The 21,292-nt window shown below is 43.1% G+C and overlaps 1 protein-coding gene across 1 annotated transcript; it reads right to left on the bottom strand.

Annotated features, from left to right (window-relative positions):
• Positions 1–12,909: 12,909 nt before the first annotated feature.
• On the bottom strand, positions 12,910–19,954 carry LOC118112254 (annexin A2). Its single transcript, XM_035161418.2, has 13 exons — positions 19,930–19,954; positions 17,286–17,347; positions 16,937–17,030; positions 16,297–16,391; positions 16,046–16,159; positions 15,818–15,908; positions 15,305–15,384; positions 15,103–15,162; positions 14,871–14,964; positions 14,169–14,264; positions 13,704–13,762; positions 13,517–13,639; positions 12,910–13,095 (listed from the first exon to the last, which is right to left on the bottom strand). The coding sequence occupies exons 2-13, from the start codon at positions 17,334–17,336 to the stop codon at positions 13,036–13,038; spliced, it is 1,017 nt and encodes a 338-aa protein (XP_035017309.1). The 5' UTR covers positions 17,337–17,347; positions 19,930–19,954; the 3' UTR covers positions 12,910–13,035.
• Positions 19,955–21,292: the final 1,338 nt, after the last annotated feature.

Below are 21,292 nucleotides of genomic sequence, written 5' to 3'. Positions count from 1 at the left end.
CTGCAGAATCAATGCGACACTGAGACTTTAATCTTTTTGCACATGTTGTCAAAGACGCAGGAACTGAACACGATGTTGATGTGAAACATTAGAAAAGATTCTCTGTGGAAAAACTAAAAACTATCAAATATCTGAACAAAGAAAAGTCAATATGATTCCATCAGAAGTTTGTCATTGTCGTGGAAACAGCAGCTTCACGTGGTGAAAGGTTTGATTCTCTGACTCGCTCGTTCATTCTGTGACTTTATTACTGAAACATCATCATGATGGAGAATCCTGCCGACTGCCGCTTTAATCCCGCCAGGTCGTCTCCAGCAGCGCTCTGAGGAGGGTGGGGTTAATTCAGGCGACGCCAACGCCGAGCGGAACAATTCGAGATCGCTGCTGTCTCAGCGTACAGGAATATTATTAACAGGAAGTGGTTGAGCGGGTGGCGTCTCTTCCTGATTTAATCCCACAGACCAGAATCAGAGAGGAGTTATTATCTGACGCCGTGGACGTTCTCCGCTTCTCTGCTCGCCAACCTTCGCTCTTCATAATCCATGACGCTGTGATCAGACTCTGTTGATTGATTCAAACGTGTTGGATCAGGGAAGCAGGAGGTAGATTTACAGTAATGGAGTCTCAGACCTCGTTCGCTCAGCAGATGGATGATGGGAGCGTCGGCGGGCCGTACATCGAGGCCCGGCGCTCCATCAGTCCTGACGCCGTGAGATAATATTTGAAGTGCGATGGATGTTCACGTTCCCTCCCCATGCTTCCTCTTTTTTTTTACCCAGAGTGCCTCTGTGCCGATCTGCTGCTTGTTTTCCTCCTCAGGTGAAGTCGTGTTGTCGTTGCTGATGTGACATTAATGAGCTTCCTCTCGCCGTGTTTTCTTTTACGCTCTGTGGATCTTCAGAATAAAATAAAGGCCACGAGGAAGAGTTTCACATCAGCCAAACTTCACTTTCCCCAAAACATCAAATTCAGCACAGATTCATAAAGATTTATACCTTCATTGAGAAAGCAGATTAAAATGATTTTCCTACATTTTGATATAATACATTTTATAATTTTTCTCTGCATCTTGTTGATTTAATAAAACTAAATCAACTAAAATAATAAGTGACTTCAATAAAATCAGACAGTGGTTTTAACAGATACTGTAAAAATATTGTCCTGTAATTTAAGATGGACAAAATTTCCCTGAAGTGCGTCAGGATTATTATATTATATATTTACATCATATTCATACAATAATGTGCTAATGAGTAATGTGTCCTGATTGGTCGGAACATGAATGCGTTGATGGGCGTGGCGGTTTCCACTTTTGTCTAAAATTGTTGCTTTAAAGCATCTTAACATGAGAAAATTCTTTTAAGAAACAATAAAAACACATTTTCCAGAACCAGAGAATCTGTTTTTAACTTTTACCGTTTTTTTAATTTGAAGAGGAAATTGCCACAACGAGCATTAAAACACGTCCCAATCAGAAACTGGAGATCAACTAAAACATTTTTCCAACGAGATTAAAAGAGTCAGATTTTATTTACCGTGGCTCAATTTTTCTCATAATTTCTTTGGGAGGAAAAATGAAAACTCCTCTTTGTTACTGTCGGGATGTAAATGAATATTTGTGGATCCTGAGATGAACCAGCGTAGGAGGAGGCAGGTATCGCCGCCGCCGCCGCTCAGACTCACTTCTCTCATTTATCAGCAGCTAATTCACCCCCAGTACAAACCTGCACCGCCTGAAAAACAGCCATAATTTTGTCCGTCCTTATGTATTTATCAAGATGAATAATCAAGATGAAAAAGCCCCCCCCCCCTCTCCTCCCTCGCTCCTCGGCGCTGGGAGCGGAGGATCCTTCACCGACGATCGCTCCGCCACATCAATATTCAGACGATCAGCGGCCCATGAGTAAACAGAAAGAAGCGCTGGCCTCGGCATATTTAAAACGCAGCCATTTTAGCGCGGCGCCTATTAACTGATCTCCCCGTTATTTATTTCCTTTCCCTGTTATTAACGCCGGACGTGATATTATTCTAATTATATCAGACCCAATCAGCAGTATTGCCCGTCTCTGGCTCATTTCCATTAGCTTTGTCTTTCACACTGTGATACTAATTCAATGAGACATCAAACATTTAAATGGAGCCGAGATGCAGAGGTCAGGAGTTTTTCTTTTTTCTTCTCTGCTCTCGGTTATTGCTTCGCTGTAATTGTGTTTGTCCCCCCGCCGGATGACTAATTGTGCCGCGCCGCCCGTCCCATCAGATGAACTGCACACTAATATGTTAGTTTGCTCTCTAATGCTAATATGTGTTTTGTTGTGGACGAGGCTCCGCTGGACACGCAAACACAAAACCTGAGAGGACAGAGTGAACGGAGGGAGGAGGACGAGAGGACAATAAGAGAGGGGGGACAATAGAGACAAGACGATGAGAAGGAACGAGACAATATGACCAAGACAAGATGGGGAGGACATGAGATGTCTCAGCTCAGTAAAGATGTTAAGAGGACAACAAAAAAAATACATGAGAGGACAAGAGGACAATATGAGAGGAGACAACAGAGACAGCACAAGCTGATTAAGAGGAGGACGACACAAGTCAACAAAGACGTCGAGTCCAGGAAATGCCAAGAGATAAAAGAAGAGATTCTGATGGACGGATTCAGAAGGAGAGAGACGACAAAATCAGAGGATGGTGGCGCCACTGAGGGACGTTATGACTAAGACAACATAAGACGTCAGAGAAGACAAGACAACAAGATGCGAGGAATAAAAAGACAGAAGACAACAGGGACAACAAGAGATGGAGAGGTGGACATGAGATGTCTCAGCTCTATGAAAATGGTAATAGGACAACAGAGATAACATGAGAGGACAGGAGGGACGCTTCAAGAGGACGAGAAGATGGGGACAATGACTTTATCTCCATGGGAATTGAACTAGGACAAAATCACTGAACATTTTATTTTCTACCACGTTCTTTGGTAAATCTTCTTTAACAAGCTGAAGTTTAACTAAAGTATGAAAGTATCAAAAAAATAAGAAACAGGAAAACAGCTGTAGCAATATGAGCTATCGTCACGTGGTTCAGTTTTATTTTCAAGTGACCTCTAGTGGCCGTACTGAGTATGACAGAAGCAAAGGACGATGTCAGGTGATATAGTATCTAGGAAAACCTGAGAATGTGCTTTCTTTTATTAATTCAGTTTAATTGATGCTCAGATGAAAACTGACGAAAACCTGCGGATCGGTTCTTACAGAAAAGGAAAAGGCTTAAACCAAAACATATATAACTTTATATTTGTAAAGAAATGAAATATGATTTGAATTTATGACGATCAAACAATCATGTAGAAGTTGTAGCAGAAAATATTTAAGGCAGTCTGAAGAAGCGACTGTATATAAAGGCGATGTGTATAAAGTCTCAGATTATTATTATTACTTATTATTCGCAGTATTTCAAGCTGAGCTGGAGTTGTCGCATTACATGTTTTTTATGTGTGTTTGTGTACGTACTTGTATTTCTATCTATGTGAGGACCAGTTACAGACACTGTGAGGACATTTTGTCTGGTCCTCACATCGTCACGTGTCAGTTTGAGGGTTCAGGTTAGAATCAGGTTTAGGTTTGTGTCGGTTAGATGAGGCGCTTTATGAGTGTCCTCACTAAGATAGAGTTGTGTGTGTGTGTGTGTGTTTGAGGTGGGGGAGGAGTCTTGGTAATAGTATTTAATTTATCACGTAAAGTGGTGAGCGACCTCTGAGCGTCCCAGTCCCTCCATCACCTCCTCAGCTGCTCCCTTTAATTGTCAGAGCCGAGAGAGTAAAATGAAAATCAACTGGCCTCATAATGAATGGAGGCCATTACTGTGTTTAAACCACACACACACACACGCGCGCGCGCGGACACACACACACGCGCACACACACACACACACACACACACACACACACACTCAAGGTTTCCCATCAAAGGTCCGAGGGAAGAGTGTTTAATGTTCAGTCACAACAAAGAGAAACACTAAGACATGAGAGGTCAGAGGTCACTGATCCAGAAGACTGTATATAAAGACCATCAGTGACTGTATATAAAGACCATCAGTGACTGTATATAAAGACCATCAGTGACTGTATATAAAGACCATCAGTGACTGTATATAAAGATGATCAGTGACTGTATATAAAGATGATCAGTGACTGTATATAAAGATAATCAGTGACTGTATATAAAGATGATCAGTGACTGTATATAAAGATGGATCAGTGACTGTATATAAAGACCATCAGTGACTGTATATAAAGAGGATCAGTGACTGTATATAAAGACCATCAGTGACTGTATATAAAGAGGATCAGTGACTGTATATAAAGACCATCAGTGACTGTATATAAAGACGATCAGTGACTGTATATAAAGATGATCAGTGACTGTATATAAGAACAGTCAGTGACTGTATATAAAGATGATCAGTGACTGTATATAAAGACCATCAGGGACAGGGTGATGGAAGCAGTTGACCAATCACAACAGAGTGGACCTGCTGGCCAATCAGAGCAGACTGGGCGTAGGGGGGGTCTTAAAGAGACAGGAGCTAAAACCACGTGTTTGAGACAGAGGCTGAAAAGAGGAGCAGCAGCAACCTGAATATTTTTTTGTACCTTTTCTAAAAGAACAATTTTCTTTATTTTTTTAAGTTCAGAAACACATTTACTGCAGTAACTAGTAATCAGATTACTTCCATGCATGTGACCACGTTGACTCTTCACCTGAGCAGGACGGTGTCGCTCTGAGGTTCAGCTCGGCAGCGGCAGAGACAAATTTGTGGACGAGCGTCTTCACACAGGACAGTATAATGAAAAGCCTCAGAGTCGCTCTGCTAAAGAGTTCATTACGCCCCGTCATCAATCCTTCCTCTTTCTGAAGCATTACATTCATCAGGAAAATTAAAAAAGTGTCATGTCTGCGGTGATTTGTATTCTTCCATCAAAAACACACACCGTCGAGCCGCTGCAATTTGCATATTCTCAGGATGTAATAATAAGTCACTGAGGCCGAGCTCAGCCCGAGAGACTCAGCAGGAGGAGAGACGAAGAGACGGATGAAACCATGGAGACCAGAGTACAGACACACACACACACACACACACACACACACACACACACACACACACACACACACACACACACACACACACACACACACACACACACAGTAAAGCTGTTTTCAGATATGAACCTGGGGGAAAAATTATATATACACTGACATATCTATGTAAATATAAACTAAAGATGTAGAAAGAAATAGAAAAACACTTTCAGAACTTCGTAATTTTTAAAGCTGTTTTCAGACGTGAACTCAATTCTGCACATGTTCCGGAAATGTTCTGTATTTAAGAACACAAATCTCCAAGTCAGTTCCTCCGGACGTTTTCTGGAACTTTTCCTGCTTCCCCCTGTCTTGAAAATGTCAGAGCGAGCGAGTGGACGTGTTGATGAGGTTTCTAACACGTGACGGACGTGAAACTGGAAGAACACAAATATCTCAGGATGAAGAAGAGGAGCCGTACACGTAGAAGACGAAGACGTCAACTTGGAAACACGAGGAGGTTCCAGATCTTTTGGTGATGAGGGCCGACGCCGGTGTGGATGAGCTGTAAACAACAACACTGATCTTTCCACAGCAGAGTTTATACGTCATGTTATCAGCTGAAACTTAAACGTGGTTCAGTGGCTGCTTTAACACTCTCAATGTCTGATTGAATAATTACTAAAGGATCACAGTCACACTGGAGGACCAGAGTCTTTATTAGATTGCAGCCTACGTCCTCTTTTTAATTTACGTACATTCCCTGTTCGGGTCATTTCCTCTCCGTGTCATCTGAATCGTTCATTGGCTGATCAGCTCTGCGCCTGCAAACAACATCAGATGGTGAACGACGAGCGTTTGACTGGAGCGCTGGAGTCAGTGTGCCCGTGTAGTTTGTTTTGAAGTGCTGAGCAGTAGCCGAAGGCGGGCGTGGCGAGATTCTCCGCTTCCCTTCGTTCGCTTTAATTTTAATGATGCTCTTCCTCAAGCTTAAGTAAAGTCTTCCACAGTGGGCTCTGGAGCCAGGGAGGGTTTACAACTCCTTTGAAATCAGATGCAAGTATATATTTAATTTTGCTGCTGCATGGCTGCAGGCGCACGCAGACTCAGATTAATTGGCACAGCGTTATGTGCCCTTATAATGTTACTGCTCCTTCATTATCTGCAGAGTGAGATGTGACTGGAATGAAAGTTTGCTGCTCTGTGAGTTCTCTGCTCCACTCACCTGAAAGTTTCTTGACTTTCTGCCACTCGTCAGCAGTCGTGCACGCCGCTCGGCGGGAGCGACGACTCCCTCAGTAAACTTCCTGCAGATTACTTTCACTCTAGAATGTCAATAAGTTGGTGTGAAATAAATCATGTGTACAAGTATATCTCGTAAATGCATCGAGGGAGATTTGCCGCACGTCGTCACGAAGGCTTTTGGCCTCGTAATCAAACTCTGCTCTCTTTGCTCCCAAATATGTTCAATAAAAGATTCCACAAAGGCGACATATGTTTGGCTGTTTGCTTCTCCTGCTTCATCTTTATACCTTCATGGGGAGAAAAGTACACTTTACAAAGGTTTGTCGTTTTCCGGCAGCGCTCGGTGACATCTCGGGGACGCGATGAGCCGGATCCTGTTTCAGCTGCACCAGCAGGGGCGACGCAGGGCGGATGGAGATGAAATATTTATGCTAATTGTTGCAAAACTTCCCACAAAAGACGACAAGAGGCGCGTGACGAGGAGCTGTCAGGCGGCGCTGTCATTATGACGAGCCTGAAACCCACGGAGGAGCAGGAATCAAAGGCCCGCACACACAGCGCTCGGGTCCCGGACGGGGCGCGCAGGAGGTCGGAGCCCCTTTAAAAATATTTCTAATGAAGGGCTGGCATCAGGAGCACGTCAGGGTGAATTAGCAGACACCGCATGTCACGGCGCTGATTCAAGCCTGCGGGCGAACTCTGCTTCTACCTGACTCCTCAATCTCTTTCAGCGTCTGTCACAGTCTCAGTCAAGAAGCCGAGGCCTCACATGAAAGTCAGGATGCAGGCCTGATACACTTTGCATATTCAGGAGCAGGAGAAGAAGAAGGAGAAGAAATGGGAAGATTAAACATGTGCAACTCAGTAGGCGGGCATAAATAAAAATTTTAAAGTTCCATATCCCGGCTTCATTTGCATTCGTCTTTGCAGAGACGGAGACACAGAGAGGAACCAGAGAATCGTTCGTCTTTGTTTTGACTCAAACACTTTTTCTTCATGTGTGTAATGATGATTCAATATGGATCCTGTTTGTTGTGAAATCTGCCTGAGTCGATTTTTAGTTTCCTGAAAAACTCAGCTGTGTGTGTGTGTGTGTGTGTGTGTGTGTGTGTGTGTGTGTGTGTGTGTGTGTGTGTGTGTGTGTGTGTGTAGCCAGAGGAAACGTGTCGTCGCGGGGCTCGATCCTCGGGCGTCGCTTTGATCAAAGGCCCGATGGAGAAACCTCCTTCAGGGTGAAGAGAGAAAGACGCTTGATCTCTGAGCTTAATTAGCGTCTCTCTTCGTAATTGTTCATTTTACAGATCGGAGGGTGGAGGGGGGGAGGGGGGTTGTGGCAGCCGGCTGCTCTCATCAGAATTCATGACTTGAAGCCGTGATTTGAGCTGAAAAGCCACTAAATGGTCTCAGTGAAATCTGTTGTTGTGAATTAAACATGAACGATTTGTTGTCGTCGTCTTATCTTCTGGATTTTAGAGGAACTGCTTCGTCCTGAAAATCAACAGCCGTGAGACGAGATCTTCATCTGTTCTGCGAAGACTCCTGATATTTCTGGATGAGTGAATCTGCTCTCGAGTTCACAGCGTAAATCAGATAAAATCACTGACTTGTGGATCTGTTTGGTCACAGGTGACGGCGACAGAAGGATACGCCGCCGCTGCCGCTCTCTGGCCTGTGACGTCGTCCAGTGACAAGAGACAGAAGAGACGAGTACGATTCTCTGGCAGAGACGAGACCTTTGGTCCTCTGACTCCACTGAGAGCCGGCGACCTGCTCTGCTGCGTTTCAGCTCGTCGCCATTAAAACTGAACCTGAGGCGGGACGGGGAGCGCGAGGAACCGGGGGGGCAGGAGGGGGCGGTTCTCCAGAGGGGGCTGCTGGGTAATGTTTCAGTTTTAACAATGATCTCTGATGATTTACTGGAACAACAACAAACAGGAAACAGATTTATTATTTAAAATTTGAAGATTTGCTGATTCTTTTCACGCATTTGTTTATTTTATTTATTTAAAATCATCATCTGACAGACGACAATTTTAAATGAATGAACTCAGACACACAGCTGATTGCGTAACATGATTCATTCACACGTATGTACAGTTACTGTTTTTTTATGACTTTATTTCAGAATTGATTTTGATCCACGTCCCATCTGCTAACATGGGGGAGGCGGGGTTTATGACCTATACCGCAGCCAGGCACAAGGGGGAGATCCAGGTGATTTTGTCATCCATTATGATTTATAGTCTATGGTTTAAAACCACGACCTCCGTCTGAACCTGGACTTGACTTCACTGTGAGTCTTTGCTCACGTGTGAACTCAGAACGTCTCGGTGGTTAATTAACCGGCGGCGTGATCACACACGACAGCAGAAAACTCCAAAAGTCAAAGGTCGCCTGTCGTCAGCAAATACACTTTTTTAAAGACTTGACGTGAAGTTCAGATGATTAATGTTAAACTCAGGTCTCTCTGCTGCTGCTTGACGGATCCTGTTCCTTCTCATGTGGTGCTTTCTGTCACAGGGGCGGCGGTCAGAGGACGAGGATGGCGGCGGCGGCGGCGGCGGCAGCAGCGGCGGTGGTAATTATCTTTGTGCGTGTGCAGCTCGACAACGCAGGAGAGGCTGACATTTGGTTCATGGTGAAGTGGCTGTCGTGGTGATTTCTGCTTCATCTGAGGGGCGTGTGGGTGTGTGTGTGTGTGTGTGTGTGTGTGTGTGTGTGTGTGTGTGTGTGTGGGGGGTAGGGTGGGGGTTGCCTGGCGATGGGATTATGGGAGCGTGACAGTTGAAGATTAGCTCAGCTTTAAACAAATAACACTCGCGCAGGTCACAAGATCAACAGAAGAAGAGCTGCTGACTTCATCTTTCTTTCTGCGTCTGATCTCACAGCTACGATAAAACATTTGTGACCGGAGAAGAAGAATCGTAGAAAGAAGACGCAGAACCAGTGAAGCAAAAATGATTTTATAAAAAAACAACAATGTGACCCTGTGGATGTTTGCCTCCACCAATCACTGCAGATTCAGTCTATTTAATTCCCAGACTCATATGAGGTCATTGTGACCTTTGACCTCTAAAATCTAATCAGTTCATCTTTGAGTCCAAATGAAAAGTGGTCAAACTGTGAAGATTTTCCCGAAAGACAAACTTGAGATATTATGTTCAAGAGGCCAAAAACATGTTGTGTGAGGCCACAGTGACCTTTGACCCTTAACCACTAAAATGGAATCAGTTAATCTGTGAAGTGAATATTTGAACAGATTCTCTAAATGTGTTCTTAAGATATCGTGTTCACAAGACTAAAAAAAATGGATTCACGAGGTCACCATCGCCTTTAATCTGTGTATCCTTCGCTCTTTTCATATTCAGTTAGAAAACCAAAATCGGAAAATTAAAAAACAAGTTTGTTGTTCGTAGTTTGGATTTTTTGCTCAGATTGAAAATAGGAAAATGAAAAAACAGGTCACGGGCCGAACTTGATTTTTAATTTGTATGATTTCTGAGACCCAGAAGTCAGATTAATCGGATTAATAAATCATAAGCGAAACGTTGTTAAAACACAAACCGTAGTAAGGTGGACAACAGGCTACAAGCCAGTTTTCATCAATATGAGTCTCCGAGCCGGACACAGAACATTGTCTCTATGTTCAGGCTGTGAGACGAGTGCACAGGGGCCCAAAGGAGATGTTACCAAAATATTCAATAACTTCACTGTAATACTGCATATTCACCAAAATTCCATTACACATCTAGGCTCCAGATAAACAGTATGACCGTGAAGTTATTGAATATTTTTGTAACATCAACTGACGTCCAGTTCAAACCATGACACAGACATGACTGCTGGTGCAAGTAGATCGAACATGATCACATCACAACAGCTGTATCGCAATTCATGGGTTTTAATGTTCTATTTTTTTTATCATGTTTACTTTTAAGAATAAGAATAATAATGCATCGTATTTATATGGCGCTTTTCAAAGCTCTCAAAGTCGCTGCACATGGTGAAGGTGAATCATCGGAACATTTACTCAACAACCTCACATCGATATCACGAAAGCCCTTTGTCCACCACTATATGATCTCTGGTCTGTGATTGGTCCGTTGTCATCATCACCTTCTCCCAGACCGTTCACTGGTGCCTTCCCAGCATGCTTTGCCCCTCTCCTCTGTATGATCATCAGCTTTAACTGTGCAGTCGTAAATCTCCCTCTTCTCTTCCACAAAACCCCTCTTCTGTCTTTGCATCATGTTGAATCTTTTATTGGTGCTGAACACGAAGCAGCTCAGGAGGCTAATGTTCTCGTCAACATTACGACCAAGTGACAGTAAATCTGAAGATCGGAAGTTTCCTCTCGGTGATCAAACAGTGTTGTTGTGTTGCACATCAGAGTCAGAAAATCAGCTTCCATTTCCTACAGAAACGTTCCAGCATGTACATACAGCCTATATTAAAGGAGACAAATTCTGCTGATATGCAGGTTGATGTTTTTTATTCAGTGTCATGACTATAAGATGTTTTCATGCTCTAATGTTCAGAAAACATCCGTTTCCTCAGACTGTCCATCGCTGCAGCTCCTCTTTTCAGCCTCTGTCTCAAACTCTTGGTTTAAGCGCCTGTCTCTTTAAGACCACCCCCTCCTGATGAAGCCCAGTCTGCTCTGATTGGCCAGCTGGAACACTGTGTTGTGATTGGTCAATGTCGGCCTCTGCACTTGCTTTACCTGAACGTTAACTACACACATGTGGCGATGTCGCCTGTGATCAGGACTATGTTTGTGCGACACCATCTCAGTTCTTTAACTCTTTCAGTACAGAGCTCAGGCTCCGATGAGGCGTCCAAATCTGCGTTGTGATTCGCTGCTGGCCGGGTCGTTACACTGTAGGATTTCAGCACCCGGCCCTATAGTTATAATGGGAGCAACATTGCACAAATTTTTTTGAATCGCCAAGTTCAAACGGTGCCTGTGAGGGGGCGGGGCTAATACTGGGAGGATGTAGATGTGGTGTTTTATTGAATCAGTTATTGATTAATCCGGAGATATTGATTATAACTGTAATCTCTACTCTTCCTCCTCCTCCTCCTCCTCCTCCTCCTCCTCCTCCTCCTCCTCCTCCTCCTCTCAGCTGTTTTTCTTCTGCAGCAGAGAAAATGCAAATGAGCTGCGACTGTTGCTGGAGGTAAAATCAGCAACTTTAATTAAAAAATTAGCAGCAAACAAACAAAACGAAAACCTACGAACGATTAAAGGAAAAACAACCTGAAGGAGCAGCAGCGGAATCTTTTCATCTGATTTAATGATCAAACATGAATTAATGTGAGATTACACAAACACACATCAGTGATGTGAGTCTGTTGGGGCGTCATTAATAACCAATATTTTCACATCAAATACCGACTTTGATCCAACAAACACTGGTTCATCCTCAGGAGACACGAGACGCTCAGAAGAGTCAAACTTCTGTTTCATCATCACTTCGACTTTTCATTTCAACAACCACAAAAACAAACTGAGACAAAGTGAGAAGACGTTTCGTCGTGTGTGTGTGTGTGTGTGTGTGTGTGTGTGTGTGTGTGTGTGTGTGTGTGTGTGTGTGTGTGTGTGAGGTTAAAGTTGATTTTCAGATTTTTAGACTCTGAACCAACTTTAAGGTAGAAATGTTTCACAGTTTCTGGATCAGAGACTCAGTTTAGATTCAGGAGCGTTGTGACGTATCGATTTATAAAATATATACTTTATAAAATATATTTTGATCTCAGGTTAATGACACATTTATCATTGAATCATAATTAGTATTTATCATATCTATCATACATGTCTTTTAAATGATTTATCTTTCTTTCTACGCAGATACGTTTACTAGAACTTTCAGTGTTTCTGTAATTTGTTGAATTCATTTGTCCAAAAAAGAGATGAAACACACAATTAACATAGTTAAAGATGAAGTTGATTCAAACTAATTTTTATTTACACATTTTTTGGCTGCGATAACCGAGCAGAGAAAATCTAATTCAGGACTTGAAGTTTTCATTATTTCTTAGTTTTTTCTCTAATCCAGGTTTTAATTGTTTATTCTTTAAAATCTTTAATAATCTTTTATTTTCTGTGTTTTCATGTGGTGTACGAAGTATTTGTATCAAGAATTTTTTTATATTGTAGTATAATAAGAGATAAAAGGACAGTTGCTACAGGATTCAACCTGGAGCACGAATCTTTTATAACTATAATATAAATATATAATTTATAACTTTAAAGGACGTCTGATAATCGACTCCAGATATTATGTGCGTAACTGTCCTGTATGTGTGTGTGTGTGTGTGTGTGTGTGTGTGTGAGTGTGTGTGTGTGTGTGTGTGTGTGTGTATCGGCCCTGTGATTGACAGGTGATGACCCCGCCTCCACAGACTGTAGTAAAGACTCACACTGACCTCGTAAATACATTTACATGTACACGTGTGTATATGTACACGCGTGTACTATATGTACGTGTACAGAGCAGGTACAGCTCAGCAGAATGTATCTGTTAGTCTCTGCTGCCCCCTGGTGGTCACTCATTTAAAACAGCATGCAAACACAAACAGGTGAAAAGTTATTTTTTATTCCACAAGATGTTTCAGATGGAAATGACAAAGAGCTCTAAGGCTGAGCAGGTCTTCAGCTAACAGGTCGAACCCCGAGGCCTTCTGGGAAACGGAGTCCTGACAGGTCTCAGTCGTCTCCTCCACACAGACTGAGCAGAGCCTTCTGGTAATCTCCTTTAGTGTGTTCCTGAATCACACACACACACACACACACACACACACACACACACACACACACACACACACACACACACACACACACACACAGACAATGATATCAATGAAATCTCTTTATTGACAAATCATCAAATGTACAAGAGAAGTTCATGTAGTTAAAGTATTCCAGTTTATTATAATGTTTAATATTATCTACTACTGTATACACCCGTCCAGCACTTGAGGAAATGTACTTTGTTATCTTTCCCCACTCAACTTTTTTAGTCGCTAAAAAAACAAAACTCAATTTGTGTTATTTGATTTTATTTATTTATTATTACGTTATTTATCACACTCCAGTGATTCTGCGTCTCACACACACACACACACACACACACACACACACACACACACACACACACACACACACACACACACACACAGATACTCACAGCGATGGTCTGGTACAGTGATCCTTTGTGCTCCCTCTTGAATTCTGTTCTGATCTTCATCAGGTCGACCTCACAGCGTGAAACTAGGATCCTGGTCACCTGCTTCTCTTTGGCTCCTTTACTCTGCACAGGGGGTCAGTGTGTCTCATCTTCTGAGTTCACATCTCATCTGTTTTCTGAACTTTACCTTCATGGCTTCACTGAGTCTGTTGGCGAAGTACAGCTGCCTGTTTCCAAAGCACTCCACTGTGAAGACACACACCACTGTCTTATTATCTGCTCTGTTAAACGACCTGTCAGACGTTCATCTATATAAACTATAGACACAACAACATCTGTGGCTCTCAGCTCGTAAAACTTTAAAGCTGCTGTAGTTTATTTCACTGAAATACAAAACTGAGTTTATGATACAGCCTCTGCAAAAAATATTTAACACTTATTGTGATTTGTTTAATTGTGAATTCATGCTCTGAAAACCAGGTTCACTGAGTTATCTTGAAACTTTAGACTCCGATTGGCTCTGGATTTTATTCAAGATCAGAAAATTACGACACTGTGAATATAAATGTAAAATATGTCTCTAATTAATTACAGGAGATGGATGAGGACTAAAAAGCTCCGGTCTGGTAGTGATAAAGATTGTTGGACGTACCCAGAGTGAGGAAGGACTTCTCCAGATCTCCCTTCACCTCCTTCCTGATGCTCTCCTTCATGTCGTAGGGACTGTAGCTCTTATATCTGTCAAACACTGACGGCAACAAACACGTCAGGACAACGAGTCAGAGAAGAAGCTGCTGTTTTACCCAATGTCTCGATGTTAAACAGAGGGTGAATGTAGATTAATGTAAAAAAAACTAAAGAAAGAAACATCTGTACTGAATGGGAAATTAAATACAAGAAGAGAAAACAAGAAAAAAATGGCAGAATTGAAGACAAAAATAAGACAGAATTTGCATTGGATATAGAAAAGAAGAAAATACGTTATTAAATGAAAGAAAATGTTGCAGTTGAATTAAAAAATGTCATTTAAAGTGATAAAAATAGTTTAAAAAAGTTATAATTGAACATCAAAGCAATCAGCACTGATCATTGAAAAGAAAAGAAAAAAATTGCCATTGATATTATATATGTTTTGATTTGGCACTATACAAATTTAATTTAATTTAATGCAAAATAAATATGCATTGAATATAAAAGACTATAAAATATATATATATAAATAAATAATATATAAAAAAAACTATTCTTGACATTAAAAGTGAAACAGACGATGATTTTGTGTGTTGATCTGTGAATTTGATTCTGGACATGCAGACGTTAGCCGTGTGTTTTCAGGGTTGTCGGTGTAGTTCACCTTTCCGCAGATGGGGGACGCTCCTCTGAGCCATGATGGAGATCCAGATCATCACGTCGGTGCCCTTCTTCTTCACTCCAGCTTCATACAGAGACTGAGAGGTTCACACACCAGGACAGAACATGGGACAGAATCGTTACAGGGGACAGAGGCTTGTGGGACATTTCATCGTTAGCTACTGAGGGAATCAGCACAATTATATTTATAATTTGAATAAGAAAACTTGACTCACTCTGGCGTCATCATCAATCTTCTCATAGTCGACAACGTTCGAAGGCTCATCTCTCTTTGTCTGCAAAATAAGAAATATAAAAAGTCAGCAGAGAAATTTTAAAGTTGTTAACAGCAGCAGGTGTTTTTGTCATTTTAACAAATGCAACTTCAAATTTCAAAATCACGTTTAAAAGTTTACAACATTAAAATATTGGATCGACCTGAACCAGAGCCAGCAGCAGTTTAGCGAAGTTTCCTGACGTGTCTCCTGCGACGTCTTTTTCCAGCTCCTTCTTAAACACTGAAGAGAGAAACATGAAAAACGATGAAAAACAGACGTAACACGAAAGAAACTTGTGACGAAGCTACAATTGAAACAAATAAGAGGAAACGTGTAATTGATTTGGGTGAATGAACTTTTTTGTGTTTTGGTTTGTCCTTTGTTCTACATCACCTGACCTCCTCCTTTGCTCTGTCATACCTACTACCTCCACTAGAGGTCGCCCGCCAGTGAAACGTAACTATGGAACTGCTAAGATGAATGGGCTTTTTAAAATGTATTTTTAATTTCTTATCGGAAACATGAAGAAACCATCTTTTACCAACATATACTTAACTTCTACTGATTTTTTGGGGGGGTTTGATCAATGTCCCATTTGCTAACATGGAGGAGGCAGGGTTTACGACCTATTCTGCAGCCAGCCACCAGGGGGCATGTTTACGGAACATCTTACTCTCTTTGTAAACCCTCTTTATCTCCAGCATCTCTTCGTTGCTCCGGGAGCAGACGATCTCGATGAGCGTCTCCTCGTCTGTTCCCAGCCCCTGCACACAAACGCCCCCTACAGGTCAGACTACACGTTTCACACTGCAGGTCAGTGAAAAGATTATAACTTTAAATCAGTGCGACTGTAGAGCGCCCCCTGCAGTCCCCACCTTCACACCTCTGAAGTGTCACTGACCTTCATGGAAGCTTTGAGCTCGGAGGCGTCGTACTCAGCTGTGCTCTTCATTAGACCCAGCATCACAGCCTCCAGAGGGCCAGACAGCGCCCCCTTCAGGGCTGTGGGCAGATCCTGAAAATATACAGTATTTGTAAAAACTCGCCTTGTTACAGTCACTGAGTAAACCTTTGGAATAAATCTTTTCTTATTTGAATCATCTGCTGGTTCAGACCAACATGTCAAAGTTCATCGTGTCAAACATCTTTAACCTTCTTGGCGAGTCGTTCATATTCGAAGGCGATCTCTTTGCGCTGCTCGGAGCTTCGTCTGGTCAGGATATCGATGATCGTCTGTTCGTCTACGCCTGCAGGGGACAGATTTCATTCCTCGTTTTCACTTCTTCAGTAACAGTCAGAAGAGGCAGTTCATGTCAGACCACGTTAGAAAAGTACAACACGGTCAGGAAAATGTTTGGAGCCCCCTAGAGGACAGGTTATCCCTGATGGACCCTCATATTAACACTTTTTGAAATGAGTCATATGCTTCCTTGACAGTTTGTGGATTTAATATAAACCTTTAACAGGAACCATTTTAGTGTCGAGTTCACATAAACGCAAGATCAATGTTGTTGCATCGTCCCCTGGAGGCCACAGAGTTCATTACAGCCACAACAACATCCTGATGTGTTATCTGTTCTCAGAATTTCCCCGGGTGCAGGGGGAGGGAAAGATTGTTGAAATCTGACTGAGCTGTTTCTGTTCTGTAGTTTGAAGCCTCGTGTTCGTCTCCACAGTGAAAAACTTTATTTAAACTCTGAGGAGGACGCTGCCTGACTCCGTCCTCAGTGCTGGAGTCAGATCCCAGTAACGAGCCTCAGAGTCGTGTTGGTGTGATACTGGACTCACTCACCTTTAGTTTTGATGGCCGTCTCAATCCTGGCAGCATCTTTGGCCGGGTCAAAGTCTTGTACCGGCACCACGGTGGGAAAAGTGGGCTCCTCTTCCTGCAGAGGACAGAGACACATGCTCGCTCACAGTCTGACTCTCAATAAAACCTGAAAATACCTGAAAATATCAAAACCCACAGGGAAGCATCTCCCGCTGTGTTTAAATCAGTGCAGCGTTCAGGATGGAGAACCTGATGGATCTAGTTGGATTAAGTTTGGGTCTGGAGCCTCGGCTAAATGAAGTAACTGAGTACTGCTGGGTGGGTGATGAGTGCAGGTGTAATGTGAAACCACGTGTTGCAGGTGACTCACCGCGCCGTATGACAGCGTCAGTTGGCCCAGAAACTCCGACACCAGCGACATGATGAGTTAACCTGCAGAGACACAGACAGAGCGTCGCTGTGACATCACCAGAGGAGGAAACACGTACAACCACGACTCAAGCGACATCGGTAACATCTGTAACGTTCTGTCGGATTCACTGCTGTGACGTTTGAAGATAAAGATGGACAACTCCTAAAGCTAAAACATCTGGAACACCCCCTGGTGGCTGGCTGCAGTACAGGTCATAAACTCTTTAGTGACCACTGGTTGTACTTTTCACAATGCATTGTGGGATACTACAAGTCCACTTTATAAGAGTGTAGTAATTATCATTAAACCTTCACAGTTTGTTCTTTGATGGTTAATTATTTTTCGACGCTCATGTGTGCTATGATGTTTTTTCTGTTGCTTTAGTAACAGAGAGGAATCGGCTTCAACCCTCCATCACTTCCTGTTTGTTGTTTCCTGCAGGTGGAGTCAGTTATCGTGAGCAGCAGCCGGACTGGACGCCTCTTCGACAGTAGAAGAAGAAGAAGGTGCAGGAACCACAGCGTCGAGGTGTTTTAGAAAACTGACCCGACACCAGACGACTTTATAACCAGGGTCAGTGACGCCGCCCCTATAAACCCCTCCTTTGATTTGATAAAACAATAGTTCACGTCCTGCAGGCCGTAAACACCGGTGCGAGGTGTGTTTGATTTATTGACCAGGACATACCAGAGGGTGTGTCTGCAGATAAGGACTGTGGATGGTGAGCAAACAGATCTGAAGAAATGTGGAGCCTGTTATGTAACACACACACACACACACACACACACACACACACACACACACACACACACACACACACACACACACACACACACACACACACACACACACACACACACTGTCTGAATCAAAGCTGTAAACTCTAGACCCTTGGTCTTCATCCAAAACGTTAACAGGAAGTGAATGAGTGTCAGGGAGGGTTTGTTGCTTAGCAACGACTGGTACAAACAGTCCTGAGTCCAGGAGGCAGATTTAAAGGCAACGGCACTAATAAAGTTACTTCATGTAGCGACACTGTAAAACATCTGCTACTTTATATACATGTAGTAGTTAAGTCCACTGGTTGTCGACATGGGGGCCGGGCCCCTGCAGAGGGTCAGAGGAAAACAGTTACTGGGCTCATTTGACTTTAGCTACATCTACAGTAATGTTTCATCTCATTTAAACTACAATGTGAGCGTATCTTCGTCCACACTAACGCACCTGAAAACACACGTCGCACGACTGTTCACGCACACTGGTCATGTGGTGTAAACAGGAAGTAGATTGTCTCCTCTGCAGTTGGTTGTTTATACAAAAATGTGACGAGAACAGTGACGGTGAAAAATAGGAGCAGGGATTTATTTTCCTGGAGCGACGACGAGGTGCAACTGTTACTGACAAAAAGTGTTAGCGACGCTTTGTATTCACAGCTAGAAGTCGAATCATGTGACTGATAAGAACCAATCAGGAAGAGAACGTGGGCGTCTGCGTCATCGTTTACAAAAGTTTCTGTTCGTCCAGACTGAAACACAACCCCGGAGTTTTTAAACTCAAACGAGGCCGTCTGCGTTTCCCAAAACTCCAGAGTGGTGTGAACGCTACGTAACCATAGAGTCATGAAACGCAGCAGTTACAATCAATCAATCAAAGTTTATTTGTATAGCCCATATTCACAAATCACAATTTGACTCATAGATTATAACAAGGTGCAACATCCTTTGTTCTAACTAACAAAAGAAACGTCCCCGGGTCACCTGACGTTAAAACGTAGTGGGATCAAGGCGTCGGGTTCTGAAGTCGATCTCCTGCTAAGCAGAAGAAAACCAGAGGAAATGAATAAGTGAGGCTCCAGGTGTTTCTGTGAATTCACACGACCTCTGAACCTGAAGATCCTTTTTCCTCTGCACCGTCCAGTTGTTCCTCTCATGTCTTCTCGTCTTGTTTTCTTCTTCTACCTCTGTTACCTGTGCTGTTAACAGTTCATAAAGTTGCCTTCCTGTGTTTGTCTCCAGGATTTTTTCAGCTGTCTTCACTTTCTGCTGTTCAGCCCCTCATGGAAATTCTTTCCAGAAACATAATCTTTGAATGTGAGTGTTTAGTTTCAAGCAGCCAAACAAAACTCCTCTGAATGAATCATCTCCCTGCAGCTCCAGCTTCAAAATAAAAGCCTCTTTTCATCTGATTCCACCGCGTTAATGCACGGATCCGATTTTAACGTGTGATGCTGGTAAAAACTCCAGAGAAAAGGAGAAATAAACGTCTGTCTCGTCTCATCCCCACCTCCGTGTGATCCTCCCTCGGTTAATGACATGAACATGATACTGTGGTAATTACAGGCGGGCAGAGAACACAGTGGGTCCGAGGGGAAGACTTTGGCGGCCGCACCCAGCGACCAGCCGCTTGTTATCACTTCTCAAACTGTTCACACGAGTCTCCTGAGCAACGTTTCTTCTTGTTAGAGATTCTTCACAGACACTTAATGACTCGTTCGACAGATGTTTTCTGCAGTTAAGGCAGCACTGAAAAAAAATACTAAATACTTTGTGTACTTCATCCACTCACACAGAGAAACAGTTAATGTAGTTTTCATGTTTCTTACCTTCAGTGAAGCAGCAGCAGCAGCAGCAGCAGCTCCGTTATGAACCCGGACAGAACAGGGTGTGGCGTTTAAATACCAGCTGACTCATACACACTCACACACACACACACACACACACACACACACTCTCTCACACACACACACACACACACACACACACACACACACACACACACACACACACACTCTCTCATACTCTCTCACACACACACACACACACACACTCATATCTCGCAGCCTTGATGATTCAGTGCACAACACATGGACATAAATTCCTCACTGAGGTTCGGACTTCCTCACCTCCTCTCAGCCTCAGACATCAAGTATAATAACCTGCACGTATCCATAGCAACCGAATCGATGCTTCATATTATGTTACATATATATATTATATTATATTATGTTAAGTGAAATCACATCACGATTAATCTGGGATTTGAAGGCGTCCCGTACTGAAGTGGATCAGTTCAGTCGAACCTGCAGCTCTTTATGTTCAGCACAGGAAGTGATGTGATAAACAAACTAACAAGCTGATGATGAACAGGTGCAGTGTTGAAGTGGCCCCAGTTTGTGACGCTCATGTGTTAGCGTGTGGTGTCTGTGGCTCAGGAGGTAGAGTGGGTTGTCCACGAACCAGAAGATCAGCAGTTTGATCCCTGCCCACCCCCCCATTCTGCGTGCCAAAGTCTCCTTGTGAATGGGTGAAGGGCAAAACTGTACTGTAAAACATTTGAGTGGTCGTCAAGACTAGAAAAACGCTATATAAATACAGACATTTTACCATTTACCATGTGTTAGCATAGAGCATAGCGTCTCACTCGGACATTTGCGTTCTCACATGCACCTCCTCCAGAGAACATTCAGTGCATGTATGAAAGTGGCGATATATGGGTCTAGATGACGTTAGTGCTTTAAAGTCACAGTGAACGTTTTCTCTGTCAAACCCCCATTTCTCACTAACCCTTATCAAAGCCCCCCCCCCCAAAATGAGGTCACTTCCTGCTGTGATTCACCTGCACACTCACCTGAGGCTGTGAGAGTAGCTGAGGTCTGGTCACTTTAAATTCCTGTAACTTAATGAACTTAGTCAGATCCATAAACGCCCCCCACTCCCCGTCACACCCGGCTTATCGCTGCCTGGGTCGATGACAATCAGTGATTAAACCTCTTCCGAGCACATCAGAGTTCAACTTAAACCCCGGTGGACTGTGACATCTGAAGGCGAGACAGTGAATATCAGCTGGACTCAATCGGTCCACACAAGACAAACCTCAGCTCAGTTTGTGGATCAGGGAACAACAGGAAGTCAGGCTCTGACGGTCGGATCCACACGTTGGATTCTGTTCAAATGACTTTTGGCAGC

Source organism: Hippoglossus stenolepis, chromosome 1 (genome assembly GCF_022539355.2).
Source record: "Hippoglossus stenolepis isolate QCI-W04-F060 chromosome 1, HSTE1.2, whole genome shotgun sequence".
Taxonomy (NCBI): domain Eukaryota; kingdom Metazoa; phylum Chordata; class Actinopteri; order Pleuronectiformes; family Pleuronectidae; genus Hippoglossus; species Hippoglossus stenolepis.
Note: the sequence above shows the minus strand (reverse complement) of the source record. Positions and strands in the feature narration are given on the sequence as shown.